Genomic DNA, 19,720 nt, shown 5'->3' on the forward strand with positions numbered 1-19,720 from the left:
TATATTTTAATTTTATGTTGTTAATCGGGATCATTTCTATTTTTGATAAAGGGAAGATTCAGAATAGCTTTGTTGATTTATGAAGCCCTCGTGAATTTGGATCCCCTCTTTCTTTCTATCTATCTATATATATATATATTAATTTCATGTTATTAATCGGGATCCTTTCTATTTTTGATAAAGGGAAGATTCAGAATAGCTTTGTTGATTTATGCTACATCAATACAATGAATTTCAATAGTCAAGATACGTAAGAAATGGACTTTTATATACATTTAAATTCACACACATGTTTTGTGCAGAGACTATAACATTATTTTAAACTTCGATGGATCGTCTTACCTAAGTTGAATCGAAGAACAAGTTCATGAAGGCTTTGGCTTGGGTCAATTCTTGTATCCTCGAAGGTTAAGATGTTCAAAATTATAAATAAAGATCCCATAAAAGAGCTTAGCTGGGGATCTTTTTATATATTTATCGGACACAGACCACTGAACTCGTCGAAATTACAGTTAGCACAGAACCAAATACAAACACAACCTACAAGATCGCTTAAAAGGTTGTCTAACAAACATGAAGCCAGATATTGACCTAATAAAACAAACCAATGAAGCCAGATAACATTCATGAGTTACCACCAGCAGGTTAATGGATCATCAATTTGGTAACAATTAAGCATATAAACCCTGAACAGAAAAAATTGAAATATACAAGACAATATAATTTCCTTTACTTAGAATTGCTCAATTATAACGAGAACTACAGATGATTTGTTTCAGCATAAAATCCATACTGAAGATGAGCACTAACCTAACCAATGTATCACTACCCATGCAAATAACGATTGACAGACCTAAATGTAATTCCAAAAGAAAATTTTGGAAAAAAAAAAAAAAAAAAAAAAAAAGGAACAAAATGAGCAAAACTTCATAGGGAGACTTGATGGGAACACTGCAATGCTAAGCATGAATTTGAACGCTATCCATCCCAAACCAATCAACAAATGAAAAAGGGACAAAAGGATTGGGAGAAAATCCTATAAGAAAATGTCTGGTAGTTCATCTATGAATGATCAGACACAGCCCTCTGAATGCTATCCAACAACTTGGTAATCCGCGCAATTCTAAAAGAAAAAGGAAAAAAAATCAACCTCTCTCCAAGCTTAGCTTCTCAAGCAGAAGCTGACACTCGTGGTGCTGTAGATTTGGCTGTTGCATTCACACCTAGCCCACCAGCACGATTCACACGTCCACCATTTTCAGCCCTCTGATATCCTTCACCTCCACGGTTTGCCATTCCTCCCCTGTTGTTATTCTTGTTTCCAAATTCAGCCCTGCTATTAAAGTCACCACCACGACCATAACCTCTGCCACTCCCATAACTTCCACGCCCTCTTGTTCCCTCATTCCTGTATCCATTACTCCGTGCAGACGAAAATCTTCCCCTATTATTCCCTGCATGTATGAAAAGAGACATGTATATGAAAATAAAATAAGGAAAATACAAGGACCCAAACATGCCCACAATCCACAATCCATCTCACACTATATTAATTTCAAACTATGAAATGACAGTAATAGATTTTTAAGCTGCATAATAAATCAAATCCCCCCAATCCAGCCAACAGCTATGCACGTTTGACTAGACAGAATTATAGCAAGGAAATAATAAATAAAACAATAAATAAGCTTTTAGTAAAGAAATCACTGATAGTCAACAGTGCCTTTGGCAATTAGCAGAACATAGAATAGCTATCTAATTCTAAATGTCAAAACGGGGGTTTCTATAACAGAACTGGATGAAAACACATATGCACCTCTCTATCTGCCCATAGCAAGCTACTAACCCAATTAACTTTTAAAATGCCCATTAGATGTTCATTTTAAAGGTATCATGACTTTACTAATGTAAGAGAAATTCAAGCATAAAATGCAAACTTGCCTCGATTGGTAGACCTCTTCTCCTCGACCACAGCTGGACGTCCATTGATACTAATGGGTGAAGCCTATTGCACAACCAGAAATTTAATTTGTCCCCAGACATAGAAATACAGGATTAGATAAGAAGCCCAAAGAATTGACAAAACATCGAGAAGTGGTGACATAAGTAATTAAAACAGTGCAGATTTTTTCTGAAAAAAGAACAATGCAATTGCTACAATTAAATTTGAAATTTCACAAATAAGGGAGAAAGTTGAAATATAAGTACTTAATCGGATAAAATCCCTTGATGTATCTCCAAAAAAGATTTATAGATGCAGACAAAAACATTAATTATTCATTCCTTCTGAGCAAGCAGAAACCAATTATGGTAACGCATCATCAATGACAAACGATATAACCAAGCTTGAGAGCAACTATGGTGATGAAACCCAAGATGTACATATACCAATGAGAAATATTCATGCACAGAAGCAGAAAGGGATAAAAATTTCAACAATCACAATAACAAACAAACAGTAGTATTTTACAGGGGAAAAAGAATAAAACCAACAGATTTACCTCCACAAGTATCAGTGTAACATAAGGCAAAACATGCTATGCCTTTTCTGATGACATGACAGTACAACACAGAAAAATGAATGATTGTTCCAAAAAGAAGTCTTAATTATCAATATTTCTTGATGTGATTCCAAATTTGGAAAAAGTTATGGCCTACCATTCTGTTCACCGCCAAAGGATCAAAACATAAGGAAAAACAGAAACAAGTTGCTTAATACCTCTATTGCACTTTGTACAGCACTTGCCACCTCAAATTCCACAAAACCAAAACAAAATCCCTGTCATATCAATAGATAGACAATTCAATTATTTGAGAAGACTTTCAACTTGAAACAACAGACAAACGTTCAATGAGAAACAAGCTTCAACTTTAAACAACAGACAAACATTCGATGAGAAACAAGCATACCTTTTGGCTTTTAACTTGTACACCACCACTTTTAATGGGTCCAAATTTCTTGAATTCATTCTCAAGAACTGCAACTGTAGCATTCACAGGCAGACCTTTAATATAGATGGAATAACCATCAGCTGTCCATAACCAGAGGAAGAAATCAGTAAGTACTTCATCTTAAGATTAACAATCAACCAAACATGAAACAAAACTGTAATTTAACTACCACATCTAACAATGCAAAGGACAACACACCTTCAGCCTCTTGAATGTTTCCATTTTCGCTAACATTTGCACTGGAAGTTAGTGTCTCGGAAATCAATGCTGGGGTTGGTGCTGGAGTAGCTGTCACATTCACATGCTGCTCTGGGTTCTTTTGCACAGCAGATCTCACAGGAGAAGGGCTAGGAGCTGAAAAAGGTACAGCATTCTCCTTCATAACCTTAACCTGGAGACATATAACAAAGAGGTATTACAGAATTAGCCCAGAAGAAAAATGAAACAGATACACTCATACACGTAGAAAATACAATTCTACCCGATCTGGTTTCTTTGAACAGAGTGAAAAAAAAAAAAAGCAATTCTAAAGAATTTAATCTTCAGAAATCAGAATAAAGTCACCATGGATACTGCATGATAACTACTTTTTTTTTTCCTCTGAAATAGTATGGTAACCACTTACAATTGAGGCATATGATTTCTTTGGCACTTCAGATTTAGAATTAGATTCATCCACCACCTGCACGTCATCCGGAATTTCATCAACAGCCACAGGTACTGGAGCTTCCTCTTCTTCAACTAAAACTTCTACATTTTCAGTATTGTATACTTCCTCTTTATCAATATCATCAGGCACTGCGGTTGCATGTTCAGAAACATGATTCTCCTGCACAGCAGAAGATTCTGCAAGAAAGACATTCTCAAAGTCAACTAAAGCACAACAAAAGATTGCAATACAAAATAAGAAAAAGAGTGTCACAATACCGTGTTCAGGAGCAAGTGGACCATCAACATCATTAACCACAACCTGGTTCTCATTCTGATGAATGGGCTCATCTACATATCTAAAAACATCATTCAATACAAAGTAGCCTTTGTCTTGTGGTGCTAGGAAGAAACTCTGAGTAAATTTTCTCCTCAAATTGTCCTCTCCAGTCAAATATCCAGTTACAAGGACAAAGACTCCCCCATTATAAGAATCTTGAGCATCCACAGTTGTGATATCTGCACTAAGTTTTCCATAATCAAGTGAAAGTATCTTTTCATTGATTGCCTGCAAAGGAAATTCATGACCATATAAAAAGAATCAATCTCAAAATAACAATCTCTATTAATGCCAATATAGCTTATTGCTGAAAAATTGCATAGGAAAAACATAAATACTAGTGTCATGTTCTAAGATTTTGGACTTTGTAATGCAAGAGTACACATGTACGCTTGCATAGAAGCGGCACATCTTTGAACGCAGAACTTACGGGAAGAAAAAGTTCAGAGATAAAGGAGGGTGGCAAGTTAGGAACTCACTTGCATGGTGGATGTAGTACTCATAACCCCATTTTCTTCAGGACGGCCAAGCTTACTTATATCCTGGTAAAACCGGTGAACAAGCTCGGGGGATTGATGCAAAATAAGGTAGTACTGATGAACAAAGGCATTACCGACCTAAATTGAACCAAATGCACAATCAAAACCCTATAAGAATATAAATACAAAATTAGAAATAGAATGAAGTTTTGTACATAATATCAATACATACAATATCAGCAGTAGGAGGAACAATCCCAGCTGGGGCTTGCTGAACTGAAGATGCCATTACTGTTGAAAATCCAAAATCCATTCAAACACGGTATCCACAGAGTAAACAAACGCGGTAATAAAAATATTTTCAAAGAATAATAATTTTCAAGAGCATCAACGTTCTCATTTCAATGCATCCAATCTAACTGACGAAAAATAAGAGATAACCTTATAATATTTACCATGCTTGATATTTACTAACTCAACCATAACAAATTTTCTCAATTCATATACAAGATTCTCCAGAAGAATTTAAAAATAAAAAATAAAAAAGAGAAAGAAAAACACACACACATACAAACAGGCGCTCAACAATATACATAAAGTAACAAGTTTACGGTTCTAAACAATTCGAATGATCCAGAAAATACGAATACAAGAATTCAGGACTTCATTTGTTCATCTCACGTACTACTCCCGCGAAAAAAAAATACGTAAATAATTTTTTAAAAAAAATTCCCAGGAAACAAACAGGCAAATCACAACGGCCACGAGAGCCACGCTGATCTACAAGATAAATTCTCAGTTTGCAAGTATTAACAAGTTGAAATCCGGTGAACATTTGGTGAGAGAGAGAGAGAGAGAGAGAGAGGGAGGTACCTGAATGAGTGAGTGTAAGGTTGGATCGTAGAAAATGAGGTGAGAGAAGGGGAAAATGGTGGGAGGTTCACAGCAACTTCTCTCACCTCTAACAGCTATGGCGGTTTCTAGGGTTTTGGTAGGGTTACTGGATCCTGAAGAGGCGCGAGAACAATGGTGTAGGGGGAGGAGGGAGAGGAAGGGTTTCCGTGGCAATTCCTTTTTAATTTATATATGGCAAGGAGGAGCTCTCATATGACGGTTGTGTGTCAATATTTTTTGGTGCTACCGGCCTGTGCTGTGAGCTTTGTAGTTTGAATCCCCTGCTTCATGTTCTACTTGTTTCCAGGAGCATTTATGCACTGCAGACATCCGTACTGACAAACAATGCGGTTCCATTTATTTATTTGTTTTTGGTTACTAATGCTGTTCCATAACTTCCATTATGTACTTAGTTTCATGTGCATTTTGAATTCAATTTAATTTATGTCTGCAATGCTGTCATTCTTTTTTTTTTTTTTTTGTCTGCATAATTGTTTTTTTTTTTCTTTGTATTAAAAAAGTAGAGGAGCACTATGTTATATTTTTGTTAAAGTATCATCTACTTTAAATTAATACTTAAATTATGATACAACCAATTTACTTATTTTACATGTAAAAAGTTTGTAAGCTTTAAAAGTATTGGAGGCAATTAAGTATTTGAACCCATTTTCTTTTGTCACCTTCCATTTTTCTATATATTTTATGATTTGTGGCAACGAAAAGGAGGAAATTTCCATTTTCTCTACCGGGTCCTACCCTTTCTTCTTATATAGGCTTTTTGTTTTTGATTATACGGAGAAGCTTTCTTATCTAATTTGTTTTCTGTAACTAGATTTTAACATTCTCCAAATAATACGAGAAACACGTAGGGACGTGAGATAAAAGTAAAGATCAACCATTTCTTTTTCTACTACCAGTCAGCTTAGCTTTTACCCAAAAAAGCGAAAAAAATCCACTTGCATAGTAGTTTGGGTTGCTTGTTTGTCTGTTAATTAGATGGGCGGCTTTGAGGCCCATTTATCGTACAAAAATAAAACTTCAGGCCCAATTTTCATTGTGTTTAAAAGTACTAAAAAAAAGATAAATACGGGGTGTCGATAATACCAGTTTAAAATTTAGGATATGTTTGATCATGTTTTTTATTTATTATTTTCGAAATATTGTTTTCAAAATAGAAAATAAAAAATTATTTTTTACTATTTAATGAGAACAAGAAATATTTGGTTATTAATATTTGAAAATAATTTTTAAATTTTTTAAAATTTTTTTTTCATTATACTTTTTTTTTTCTTTTTACATACAAGGAACTTTATATATATAATATATATATAGCTATAATATATATATATATATATATTAATAAATTATAAGTATAAAATATATATCAAAATATAATATAACATTTATTTTTCATTGAACTTTTCTTAATTATTATTAATTAACATTATATATAATATTTGTAGTTATATATATTTTTTTAGGAATAATTCATCTAAAGTCACAAGTTTGCATTAATTTTAATTTAGCCTTTCAGATTTTGAAAATTACAACCGGGACTATTATAAAAGGTGTAGATGAAATTATTTTGAGGGGTATGAATGAAATAATAGAAATAGAAAATAAAAATGAAGATTACAGTTTCATTAATTAAAAAAATAAATTTTACAAGTTTAACATAATATTTCCAACTATAAACATCCATAAAATTTCATATTAGCGTAATAATTAAACTACTAACTTTTATATGTTATCAACATAGTCAAACCACATATCTAGAACTTTTTGATACTGTTGCAGAAGAAAGGTAAAAAACAAAACTAAACAATGAAAAGGGAAAAAAAAAATACAATGGGAGATAAGGGGAAATAAAAAATGAAGATAAAGAAGAAAAAAAATTAACTTATAGAAAAACAAAAAAAAATAATGAAAAAGAAAAAGTAAAAATTTAAAAATTAAAAAAAATATTTGATAGAAATGGAAAATAAGAAAAAAAAATAATGAAAAATTAGGAAAAAGAACAAAATAGAAGAGAGAGAGAGAGAGAGAGAATATTTGATAAGGAAAATAAGGAAAAAAGAACAAAATAGCAAAATAAATAATTGATATAAGAAATATTTGTCCAAAGAAGCAATATAAAAAAAAAAAAAATAGTAGGTATCTAAGAAAAGGAAAATAAAAAATAATTGATATAACTTACAAATGATTTAAAAAAGGAGGAATAGCTAGTTTTTTAAATTGTTCTATTAAAAAAAAATTTAAAAAGAGAAAGATAAAATAAAAAAATAAAAAATTATATATATTTATCAAGCATAATATTCTATTTTTCTCTCTCTATAATTTTCTCTCTTTAAAATATTCTAAAAAATTAAAGTAATATTTTTTATCTACAACTTTCTCTCTATAGGATAGAAAAACATAGACTAAAGAAAAACGATAAAGAAAACAGATTAAAATAATTTGAATTTTATTATTTTCAAAATATGTAAAAAATATCATTTTATTACTTTTTAAATTTTATTTTTTTATTTATTTTTTAAAATTATTTTTGAAAACCGATAACAAAACAGATATTTTTTTATTTTTTAAAAAAATTTATTTTACAGAAAAAAAAAAAAAAAAACTGTTTTAACAACAGATGGTCAAATAGACCTTTAGTTTCTTGGTCAATCATGAAACCAATTAGTGTATTTTTAAGAGAAAAAAGATAAACAATTAAGGAGAGGGGAATAATGTTTGAGACTTTTGCATACCAATGCGAAGGACGAACAAATCAATTTGTATCATTATTCTATCACAAGGACCAATGTTTTAGAATTTTTTTGTACCAAGAAGGAATGGTAACTATTATTTTATCAATAAATTTTACAACAAATCCACATTTTTTTTTTTTTTGATAGAATACAACAAATCCACTCGGTTTGCTATAAAAATGACAAACTTGTGGACAGAAGAAATATAAACCCGCGCTTAACTAAAGATATTGTACACTATGCTTTGCATTAATGTGAGTGCAATATCGTTTAATATTTATTCAGTTAAATATTTAACTCAAAACAAATCATCAAGCCAAAAACGGCTAAAATAAAAATTCTTCCAAAAGCTTTAAAAAATTTATGCAGAACAGGATCCAACAAATCACCCGTGAAGCAAAAACAAAGGGATTTGTGACGTGTTGGACCACGAGCCACCGTGCCAAAATATAACAAATATGTTCAACCAAGAAGAAAAGAAACCAAGCTTAGATAATGTGGTCAAACCCTGTGTTAGTGGCAGTTAAGTAAAGGTATTACTAAAACGCAAAATAACCCTTCCCAATTTGTTTTAACAGGAAGAACTACTATTTATAACCCGCAATAATTCTGGAAGAAAATTTCTCTGCGATTCTCCCATGGGCGAGAAACAAAAGTCAGAGACCAAAGGGAGAAGATTTGAGAGATTAAACAGGCTCAGACTTGGATCATCCAAAAGCAGATGGAATTACAGTAATGTGTCTAAGAGGATGAGAAACATCAGTGCCTCCAGCATGCTGCACGAACTCAGCCGGTGAGAATGTGCTTCCATGACAGACACAGACGATGCTGACCTCCGATTTAGTATATCTGTACAAGAACCCATTGATGGTTTTTCCATTGGGACCATTCCCCGTTGCTGATACATAAGGCATTTGTGGAAGGCAAAGGGAATCGTTGCTCTGCAGTTGATGTTTAGGAGACTTTCCATTTTCCATCTTGGCTTCCTTCAAGGAACAACGATTCGAATTTTCCGCAGTTACAATGGGTTTTTCAATTGGAACTGGATTCCTTCCTGGCAGAGATTCTTCCTTGTGTAAAACTGCCGCTGGGCTTGACTGGGTGACGTGTGATGGGATCACTTTCTCATTAGATCTTGTTCCATCTTCATGAAGCTTGGCAGAATCATTAGGGTTAGGATGAGAGCTAGCACTCTGTTCAGAATGGCCCTTGATATCATTTGCTTGTGAACCATTTACTTGATATTGTCCTGGTAAAGAATGACTTGATTGAGTTCTAGTGTCACTGCTACCGTTTCCTGAAATTTAAGAAAAAGGAACAGTAAGGACTTGATTAGACTCATCGTGGAAGATGGACAGTTACCAAATTAACTATTTAAAAAAGCCAACAAACTAAACAAGTCGGCAAGAGAAAAGACAATTGAGCTAAATAAAACCAAATAGTGAATACCCACTATGTTTAGGTGGCAAACTTTAATTGTCAATTTTACACGGTTCCAACCAAGAGAATTTAATGGCACACATTGATATAGACACCTGCCCAACTGCACAAATAATATTTTTGTGATCTGATCGATCCCAAGGCACTGACCCATATTCAAAAATTGAAGTTATACACAATGAGTACCATCCTAACGAAAAGATACGATCAAATAATCACCTATTATAAGAAATTGATCATCTAAATTTCTCTTAGTCTACCTAACGTACACGATCCGCACATGCATGTTACAAGGACAAATCTAACCTCTCAAATTATACATAGCAGCTACAATTTCTTTACCCGAGCATCTACCAGGTGACAGAATCCTGGCAAAATTCATTTTTCTAAGTTAAACTTAGCTAAAGTAAATCAAGGTTTTATTAAAACAAATACAAAAAATAATCAATTCGATCAGTCAACTTTATTAATCCTATATCAGAAATAACTTTCTTTTATATTCCACTAAGCGATATATATATATATATATATATAATAATGGAGCGATGAAACCAAACCAAAAACATTTTCTTTTCTTTTTTTTTACAAGGAAACGTAGAGAATAGAAATCAATAATATGCAGATAGTTTGTTTTTGTGTTAGTGGAACAGGAGTATGATTCCACCGACTTTGGGAAATTATAATACGCATTCGTACATTCGTAATTGGGTACCAAATAAAGACAAATGACTTTTAACTGGAAATTTCAGAAAGAGAGGACCGGTTTAAATTTCACAGCAAAGATAATGGATGAAGAAAAAAGAACGATTTATATGTGTATATATATATATAGATATAGATATATATTAAATTCTATTACAAATGCTTTCTTAATTGGATTTTTGAAAATAGGAAGCCGTATAATTTTTAAAAAATACGATTAGTTCTTAAACAGAAGAAAACAAACTCCAAAAGAATAAAAGAACATCACAAACGAAAAATCAAGAACCATTCGATTCACAAATTAAAAAGCGAGTAATTTTTTTGTTAAAAGAAATAATTAAAGTACCTTCATAGGAAGAGCTACGATGATCCGAAATCGTGGAAGAACTGCACACAGGAGACCCGTTGGACGTCGATTTCTTGCATTTACCTTCTTCTCTTCTACCATTCTGGTCCGAATCGCTACCACCATTCTGTGGCAGACTAAGCCCCAAGTTCTGGTGGGCCACAAACGGCCTGAAGCCCTTGCAGGGCACCGGTTGAAACACGTTTTTCTCGTTTCCACCACTGGGCGCCCAACACTGCATAACGTACGGATATGCAAGCCCGTTCTCGTAGGGCACGAACTGCATCGGTGGGAAATGGTACTGTACCTCCGGAACCGGATAACGCTCCGTTTGGCCGTTACTCGAACTCAGGTTCACCACGCTCTTCGCGGCATTGTTCTTCGATCCAACACTACTTTCCGTTTTCTCTCTCTTTCTTGGCCGTTCTTCTTCTGTCTGAATCTCCACGTTCCCATGGTCTTGTTGTTGTACTGCTGCTGAGTTCCTTCCTCGACACCTTTTCTCTTGCTGCTTCTTCTTCGCTTCTTGCCTCCTAAACGCGTGGATCTCGCGCTTCGTCTGTGGATCCAGAGGCGTCGTCTCAGCCTCCAACGACGTCGTTGACGTGCTGGATCTTGAGAATGTCGTTTGGTTTTCCCTCAGATCTGCATCGAAGCCGTTGGTTCTCGAATCAAACGGAGACGGCGATTCTCTCTCCACCGGCTTCCATTTGCCTGAATTTCTGAAACTACCTCCGATTGATAGCCCTAAATCCAGTTCAATCTCGTCCTCTTTTAGCCCAATCTCTGAAACCTCCACCATTGCTTTCGTTTTCAAACTTTAATATATACTTTGAATCTTCCCAAAAAAAAAAAAAAAAAATTGAAAGAAAACTAAAAACTTGAAGCTAGAGTTTCATAGTAATACGAAGAACGTATCTCTCTCCAAAAATTTCTAGGGTTTGGATTCAGATTTTCCGGGGAAAGAAAAAAAGAAAAAAACAGGGAAATAGAGGAGAGGGAAGCCAGGAAGAACACCACGTGTCGAAATACTAGAAGAGGACAATGACGGTTGGTTACACGTAGGAGATTTGGATTTATATTTAGAGGATGCGTTAAGCTAGGTCTCACCACTAATCCTAATTAATCGCTAATTAGATTTCCTAATCAATTCCTTTATTTAGCGGGAAACGTTTTCTTTCTCATCTCTGGCTAAACCCTGAAAGTCTAATAAGAATGTTTTTCTTCGAGGCCACGGTGCACGCTTGCTGGTTCCCGACTCGCCACGTGTTTCAATTGCATGAAGATGTAAACGATCGACACGTGCCCATTTATCGGACTGTTCATGGAAGCGGTGAGCCCAGACACTCTGTTCAGGAATACGGACACGTGGTGACAGATCTTGCTGTCCCCGCGAATCTCTACCGTCCTTTTCAAGCTACGAATCCCAAGGCCTAGAAAGCTACGTAGCCGCTTTTCTCTGCGACACGTGTAAATGTAAGTTTAAAGTGGACCCGAGTTTTCTTGGGGAGGCAGAGGAGGATAGGAGCAAGGAGACGACACGTGTCAGGCAAGTTGGAGAAGAACAGCTCAGCAGGAGTGTCAAGTTGCGTCTTCAGCTTTTCGGACGGGTGATGTAGACGTGCCGAGGTGTCCGTAGGTGGAGCTCTGTACACGTGGATGAATATGAATGGATAATATAGGTTATGATAGGGTGGAGAGGGGACACGTGGAAGAGGTGGGGGAAAAATAGGAGTTGTCGAATAAAGCGATGAGGGTGTGTGGGGCGAAAGGTGGGCGCGTGAGATGGGGTCCGCAGAGACCGGTGTTTGAAAAGTGGGAGACCGATGGATTTGGATGGGTGCATGGAAGACACGCGTTCGTGTCGGAGACTAGGAAGGGTTGAGAAATCACGGGCGAGGGAAGTGGGGGTGACTCAGTTTGGTGATTATGGTCGGTTCGAACAGCGCCAGAGCTGCCTCCGTTCAATTTATTTATTATTTATCTCTGATAATATCAAAATTTGAATAACTTTTTTTTTTTTATAATAAAAATAGTTTTTTGAATTCTTATCTGAATATTCCTCAAAATAATAAAGAAAAAAAAAAAAGAAATGGTGCTCTGAATGGTCTTTGAGTAATAAACTTTCATATAATTTTTCTAATTTTATTGATCTGCTATTTTGATAAGTTGTTTCTTGTCGTTTGAAAAATAAAAAAAAAAACAAGCATCATGTCCTTTTCTTTTTTTTTTTTTTCCTTGTGTAATTGAATTTGACCAACTTCATGCTTCATCTTATCCTAATTGCTTTTACTATTCTATAACTTTGTTAAGTTACATTACTCGATTATTTTAATTTACTATTTTATGGTATCCAAGTTCAAAATTTTAAATATTTAGCTTTAAATTACATTATCAATCATTAAAAATAATTAATATTTATAAGGATCAAAATAACTTATAAATAAAAAATAATAATAACAATATTTGATATACATATTAAATTCACTATAATATTTTAAATTTTTGAAACAAATTGTAAAATATCAAAAATACGGTTTTCAATTTTTATTTTTAAGTAATTTTGGGTAAAATTATAAGAGAAGTTGATAAAGTTAAGATTTTGAATAACGGAGATGGTATTCCCACATTATGAAGTACATGTTTTTATATTACTGTCTGTAATATAAAAACATACCACCAAAATTTTGGGTATTTCAGTTCCTCCAAGTTCAAATAAACAAAAAACACAAGAAGGATAAACTAGAGAAAAAGAAAGACAATCGATGATCAGAAATGAGGACATCCACTCTGTAAGAGACCATGAGATATTGAAGTCTAAATGGGCATTCTCATTATCAACTGGCCTTGCATGAAACTGCAACAGAAAAAGAAAGTGAAAATTGAGAAGTGAAAAGTCAAAAAGCTTGAGAAGTGAGTGTTATGCTTGAGAAGTGAGTGTTATGAAGTTAAAAAAATAAAAATAAAAACAAAATAGAGTGAACAATAAGGGTTATATGTGTACCTCCTTATGTAATAGTAACAGAAGTCGGTCAATATGAATGTTTGAACCATTTCTGCAATGAATGCCGCGAGTACCCAGGAGTTGCCACTCCCAAACATGTATAGATACCTCCCTCTAGTCGCATAAATCTGTATACATTTGCATATACATATATTTGCAAGATTTTCCAAAGTGCACTTTTAGTTTATAAACTCTGATTTTAAAACAAGTAGAATACTACTATAAAGTAACATTTCTAAAATGTGGTTGCGAATTTCGACGGATTAATGTACACATAATAAACCAGCAAAATACCTAAACCAACCTGAATAATCCAATGAGCACACGACAGAAATCTTGAAACACCCAATGCAAATACGTAATGGGCTGTGAATGGTTCGATCATCTGAAAATATATCATGATTTGGAGCAGAATTAAAGATTTGATTTTAGATTAATCAATTAATAATACTTGGTAAACTGTGAAATCATGGTTTGAATTATGGAAAGGAGCTTAAATTAAACCTTAGCATTTTGCATCAAACGGAGCTGAGGCAGCACTGAAACAGATTCCATGTAAACACCAAATGCCCAAAAGATTCGACGTAGATGAGAATTTACTGTGTAAGGGCGGATAAAGAAGGCAAGGATAGCAGAAGGAACAACCTGTTATGAAAAATGGAAAAAAAAAAAAAAATGTAATGAATTGCTAGTTTGCATCCGTGCTATATTTGGAACTCTTCCACAAATGTAATAAAAGTTTTAAATGTTCCAAGCAAAAATACTCTCTGAGCTTTATCAATAGTAACTAACAAGGCAAAAGATATTTACCACAAAATATAAGGGAAAGTTGTCTAGCTCTTTAATGTATGTTGATTTTAACTTGAAGCGTATCATGTATATAACCCATAATGTTGAAAGGAAGGTAGTTAGATCTAGGAATGTGTGAATATCACCCTCCATTATGGTACTACAGAACATTCTTACAGCTAAGAACATAGCAGTGAGTTCTTGAGACTTCAGTGAAAGACCTGAGAGGTTTGAAACTTTATTAGAGAAATATTTTTAACATATTGAAGAGAATGGATTATAGAATTGCCGAATCAATCTTAAGGTTTCTCACAAGTCGCAACCATGGTATGAAATATCTCCATGACATGATAGAATTAGAGTCTTCAATAAGAACTTATCCGTGATGAGCAAACAATTGGAAATTGTTCCAATGAAATCAGAACAAATTAAATGAAACATGCATAGAGTGCTGGGACTATCAAAAGTTGCACAAGCTTTCAATTACAAACATTACCCAAAAAAAAAGAAGAAAAAGTTATATGATTATGCAAGTAGAATTAGAGGAAAATCCTAATCGAACTGAAAGTCGGTTCAACAAAGAAGAAGTTACTTATAGTTTAAACTGTGTCTGCTGACTCAGATTTCCTCAAGCTCTGGTTTGGTGTTTGTTTGAAAAGGCATGTAAAGCAGTTAGCCCTATCTACCAAAGCACATTGAAACATTTTTGGCACAAGACGAAATAAAGATGGGTAGTCGGTCTTATGCTGCAAAATTCAATAAATTGCTTCTAAGCAATTTACAACTTAACTTCTAACACAAGCAAGCTTAATTTGCCTTTTTGAGTGGCAGTTTTTCATAGCTAATTGGGAAGGTTGGATCATAAAGCTCAAATCCTTCTAGGACTGGATTTAATGCATTTCTTTTTGTAGGAAAAGCCTACATTACGATTTACCATGAACAGAGAAAAAAAGGGAAAGGTTTCAAAAATCAGCCAAAGTCAAGTATAAACAATGCTAAACAACCGCATAAAAACCTTAACGATAATCCAAGTTAAACGGATCAGAAGAACTGTTTTGCTTGGTTTAATGAGAAACTTTTGGACTTTTTTTCTCAATCTCAATGAGCAATGAAATTCCTTTTTCCGCTGAAATGAACAATGAAATTTTGTGTAATAAATATTGAATTAGCTACAGTTGGCATGATTTTTAGAAATTAGATTGAAATAATTTTCCAATTCCAAAAAGTCCAACTATTAGATTGCACATATCCAAATGCAAGCTTCCGTTTGAATAGTTTCGAATTCTGAGAAATTTAAAAAGTGTACGATACAATTGAAAAGCATAAAATGTCTTACATAATAGAATCATTCGTACTAATCTTATTCTAGGTGGTCCATCATCTTATTCTAAAGAAAAATAAATAAATAAACGGTGAACATTCGTACTTCGGGATTTCAATTATATCCCTGCACGCCTACATTGTATATTTAATATACTAACAATTAGATAAAAGAAGTTTTTGACAGCCTTTCAGAAAAAAAAAAAAAAAAAAAAAGTGTTTTACAGCTAATAAAATATAATATCTACATAAAACAGTTGTCCTAATTTCCCACATGAGGATTGAAAATTCACAAAACAAATTAAAAAAATTGAAACAATTAAACATCCAATTGAAAAAAGACAAGGTACACATTATTTAAATTAAAAACCTGCAAGAAATAATTGTGAAGATTACCAGAGCATGTCTTCTGGGTGGTGAGCTTGTAAATGAGAACAATAATTCCTGCAGCGTGAATGGCTTCAGAGGCAACGTAGAAATATTTGTGATCTTTGATGGTAATTCTCAATGCCACCAAAGCACAAAGCCCAAGCAATGCTCCCAGAAAGACCTTGACCTTCATGGACTGCCTCCTAACCCATCCAAACATCACAGTCGCCGGAGAGCTCCTTTTCCTCCCCATCTTACACAATCACAAAAACACACTATGCTGTGCGTTTTGATGAGGGATTGCCGGATTGGATTTCAGAGGAATAAATTAAAAAAATTCTCTCTCTCTCTCTCTCTCATAGGCAGCCGTTTTGGAAAGACAGCAAGAAAGGACATGCAGTTGGATGAATATGACGTGGCATTTATGTTCGTTCCATTACTGCCACCAATTAGGTGTCGCCACCTCATTACTCATTTAAGGACAATGTTTTGAGTACTGGATTTGTTTTAAAGAGTGTCTACTTTTTTTTTTTTTTTTTTTTGGAAGGTATTATTTTAATTTAAGTTATCGGTGGTTGACCTTTCTTGTCTCCTTCAACAATTCTCGGTTAGATTCATTTGCTGGTGTAGTTTTTCTTCATTCTTGTGGGGATTATTGAATTTCTTTTACATGTTGGCTAGGCGATTAATTTTTATCATACAGAATGAACAAATTCTAACTCGACAAAAGACACTACCAGAAGTCCAGGACTAGGAGGATATTTAGAATTGGAGCTGTTTAGATTTTTGTATTATACCATTTATAGTTCTCTTTTTTATATATATAATTTGTCAATACTATTAAACTTATTAAACCATTGTCTTTCTACTTTAGGCCTGTCTGAAATTTTGTACGACTATGAAATTAAATTATCTCATATAGATTATAATCCTATCCAAGTCTAAAACAACAATCCATCTTCTTTTTAGTACAGTCCGTTGAAAAACTGATTGTATATGTGTAAATGTGTCAACGACTCAACAAGCTACCAATTGCCAACTGAAACAATAAGTCCATCTTTTTTTACTATTTGCAAGTAGGTCTACTTCCTTTTCTGGTTCAAAAATAATAAGACAACAAATTTAACGGTTTAATTCAATTGCCAATTGAAAGGAGATATATCCACAACAAATTTAACAGTTTAATTGAATTGCCAATTAATTAGAAGGAGATATATCCTGAAGTCATCCATCCCCAACCTAAATCCAGTGAACGGTTACTCTGTTTATTCTTAAGAGCTTATCCTCAAATCCCCTTATATTTCTATTGGGAGTTCATGAAATATAAGAATAGGATTATTCCTGTCAAAAATATTGGATATATATGTATAGCACATGTTTTTTTCTGGAATAAGACGCTTTCTTTCGTCCCCATCTTAATTTTTAGATGTTAAAAAACAGAGTACTGTTCATCAAAACAGAAGGCACAAAAAGTGAAACGGAAAACACAATACAAAAAACAAGGAAACACAGTGCTACTACTTATTGATAAAGATGATGAGGCAGACGCGGGGTTAATACGAGTTCAAGTGGGGTTGTTTTGGGCAATGTCACACCCGTTCCTTCACTCATATCCACTGGTACTCCATCCAATGGCGTTTCCAATTCAAATCCTTGAAGAAGCCGTCCAAGTGTCAAGTGCGAGACTTGCAAAGCGAAATTCATACCTGGACAAGATCGTCTTCCAGACCCAAATGGTATAAACTCAAAATGCAGACCCGAAGCATCAATCCCTGAATGCTTCGTGATAAACCTCTCAGGGCAAAACACTTCAGGGTCTTCCCAATAACTTGGGTCTCGATGCAGTTTCCATACATTCACAAACAAACGCATACCCTTCTCGACGTCGTATCCGCAGACCTTACAATCTTCCATTGCTTCGTGTGGAACTGCTAATGGTCCTGGTGGGTATAACCTCAATGTTTCCTTAACAATGGCTCGGAGATAAACCAGGTTTTTTATATCAGAGTCTTCCACCCATCTCTCTTTACCAACTACGAGATCAAGTTCTTCTTGGGCTTTCTTTAGAACATGTTTGTTGTTTAGCAATAAGGATACGATCCATGTCAGGTTTATAGCTGTGGTGTCCGAGCCCGCGATGATAAGACTCTGCACAGATTAAACAATTAAACCCAAAAAAAAAAAAAAAAATTTAACCATTACTCTGTCTTTGCCCAAAAAAAAAAAATGACCAAGTCAAGTAAGAGATAAAAGACCATCATACCGTGATTGTTCCCTTGATGATTGTTTCCCGAGAAAATCCGAACTCAAAATCATCCTCAATCACAGAAAGCATAACATCAATGAAGTCCTGCTTGTTGCGAATTGATTGATCAGTTTTACTCTTCTGTTTATGTTCTTCAATCCAGCTTTGCATTAGACAATCTAAATCCTTGCCAATTCGCTTCATAACTCCCAATTTCCCAAAAACCGAATCAATCCATTTCGGAATCGGAAGCATATCGGAAATTACCGGAGCCCCAGATATGGCCATGAAGTCCTTTATAATCTTCCCAACCCTCTCTGCCTCTCCATCACTTCCACTATTTTTTTCCCCATCAAAACTCTCAAAGTACCTCTTCCCTGCTACCATTTCAGTGATTATGTTCAAGGTGAGGTGTTCAAGCCACTTACACATCACCACCTTAGTGGGACCAAATTCATTGCTCTTGCAAACCCCATATAAGTCTCTGATAAAAATTTCAACCTCGGAGATTTGCACAAATTTCAGGGTTTCTAATCTGCGGCTCGAGAGAAGCTCTATCAAGACCAGCTTTCTCATCTCCCGCCAATATGTACCATAACTAGCGAACCCAAAACCGGCATAGTTGTGGCCCAGGTATATTCCGTGGGCTGACTTTGGTCGGGAAGCGAACGTCTTGTCGTTTATGGTGAAGCACTCTTTGACTGCGTCGTAGCTGCTGATCACAACCACTGGGCTCTTTCCAAGATAGATGGTGAAGATGGGTCCGTATTTGTCAGCCATGTCCGCTAAAGTTCGGAAAAGGGTGCTTTGAGCACCCAGTTGGTGGAGATGACCTATTATAGGAAGGCCACCTGGCACTTCTGGAGCTAATTTTCTGCCATTGATTTCGTTGTTGTGAGTTTTTTTCACCCACCATAGATACAGTAAAAGCAAGCCTACCAGGAGACCTGTAATCGCTAGCAGGTGAGAGAGAAAATCCATGGCGTTAATGGTTTACATGGATGGAGACAAAAAATTAAAGACTTTGATCTTCACCTGAACTTTTCCATTTCCACGGAGTTGTTAATCCCTGGACCACACTGATGTTGAATTTTGTGACCTTGGCAATCAACAAGTCAGTCGGGGCTGATGGATATCGTTTTTTGGTGGTTGGATTTTTATCGTGGAAAATTGTTATTATTATTATTTTATTTTTACTTTCATTTTCAAAGTAGGTTCTATGTTAAGGTGAGATTAATTAATTTTGGTAGAATATCTGTTCTTTTTTAATATGAATTACTTGTCAAAAAAATGCTTAATATATTTTTTTTGGTAATTAAATTGCTTAACTTTGTTACTTAGGAGTGAAAAACAAAAAATGCTAGCAGTATAGAACTAGTGACACTTAGTTGGTATTTTTTGGAGACACTCTGTCTTTTTTTTTTCTTTTTTTTTTGGTTTTT

General features: G+C 34.5%; 4 protein-coding genes across 5 annotated transcripts; all 4 read right to left on the minus strand.

Annotated features, from left to right (window-relative positions):
* Window positions 1–708: 708 nt before the first annotated feature.
* Window positions 709–5,558, minus strand: LOC107426794 (nuclear transport factor 2). 2 transcript variants are annotated; one of them, XM_016037079.4, is made up of 10 exons: window positions 5,293–5,558; window positions 4,652–4,710; window positions 4,420–4,557; window positions 3,880–4,168; window positions 3,578–3,798; window positions 3,151–3,343; window positions 2,911–3,032; window positions 2,720–2,779; window positions 1,942–2,005; window positions 709–1,454 (listed from the first exon to the last, which is right to left on the minus strand). In XM_016037079.4, exons 2-10 carry the CDS (start codon window positions 4,706–4,708, stop codon window positions 1,171–1,173), a joined length of 1,428 nt encoding a protein of 475 aa, XP_015892565.1. In that variant the 5' UTR covers window positions 4,709–4,710; window positions 5,293–5,558; the 3' UTR covers window positions 709–1,170. The 2 variants fall into 2 exon arrangements, with proteins under 2 accessions (XP_015892565.1, XP_060676482.1); XM_060820499.1 differs by lacking the exon at window positions 4,652–4,710 and having other exon boundaries at window positions 4,420–4,587.
* A 2,813-nt stretch (window positions 5,559–8,371) lies between these two features.
* Window positions 8,372–11,761, minus strand: LOC107426548 (uncharacterized). Its single transcript, XM_016036753.4, has 2 exons — window positions 10,552–11,761; window positions 8,372–9,360 (listed from the first exon to the last, which is right to left on the minus strand). The coding sequence occupies exons 1-2, from the start codon at window positions 11,351–11,353 to the stop codon at window positions 8,771–8,773; spliced, it is 1,392 nt and encodes a 463-aa protein (XP_015892239.3). The 5' UTR covers window positions 11,354–11,761; the 3' UTR covers window positions 8,372–8,770.
* Window positions 11,762–13,125: 1,364 nt separating this feature from the next.
* LOC107426644 (uncharacterized) lies at window positions 13,126–16,558 on the minus strand. Its single transcript, XM_016036880.4, has 6 exons — window positions 16,061–16,558; window positions 14,366–14,565; window positions 14,060–14,200; window positions 13,860–13,940; window positions 13,556–13,683; window positions 13,126–13,408 (listed from the first exon to the last, which is right to left on the minus strand). Exons 1-6 carry the CDS (start codon window positions 16,284–16,286, stop codon window positions 13,369–13,371), a joined length of 816 nt encoding a protein of 271 aa, XP_015892366.3. The 5' UTR covers window positions 16,287–16,558; the 3' UTR covers window positions 13,126–13,368.
* Window positions 16,559–17,352: 794 nt separating this feature from the next.
* LOC107426534 (cytochrome P450 CYP82J17) lies at window positions 17,353–19,427 on the minus strand. Its single transcript, XM_016036730.4, has 2 exons — window positions 18,297–19,427; window positions 17,353–18,181 (listed from the first exon to the last, which is right to left on the minus strand). Exons 1-2 carry the CDS (start codon window positions 19,257–19,259, stop codon window positions 17,555–17,557), a joined length of 1,590 nt encoding a protein of 529 aa, XP_015892216.3. The 5' UTR covers window positions 19,260–19,427; the 3' UTR covers window positions 17,353–17,554.
* Between the last annotated feature and the right edge of the window lie 293 nt (window positions 19,428–19,720).

This window comes from Ziziphus jujuba, chromosome 9 (assembly GCF_031755915.1).
Source record: "Ziziphus jujuba cultivar Dongzao chromosome 9, ASM3175591v1".
NCBI classification, from domain to species: Eukaryota; Viridiplantae; Streptophyta; class Magnoliopsida; order Rosales; family Rhamnaceae; genus Ziziphus; species Ziziphus jujuba.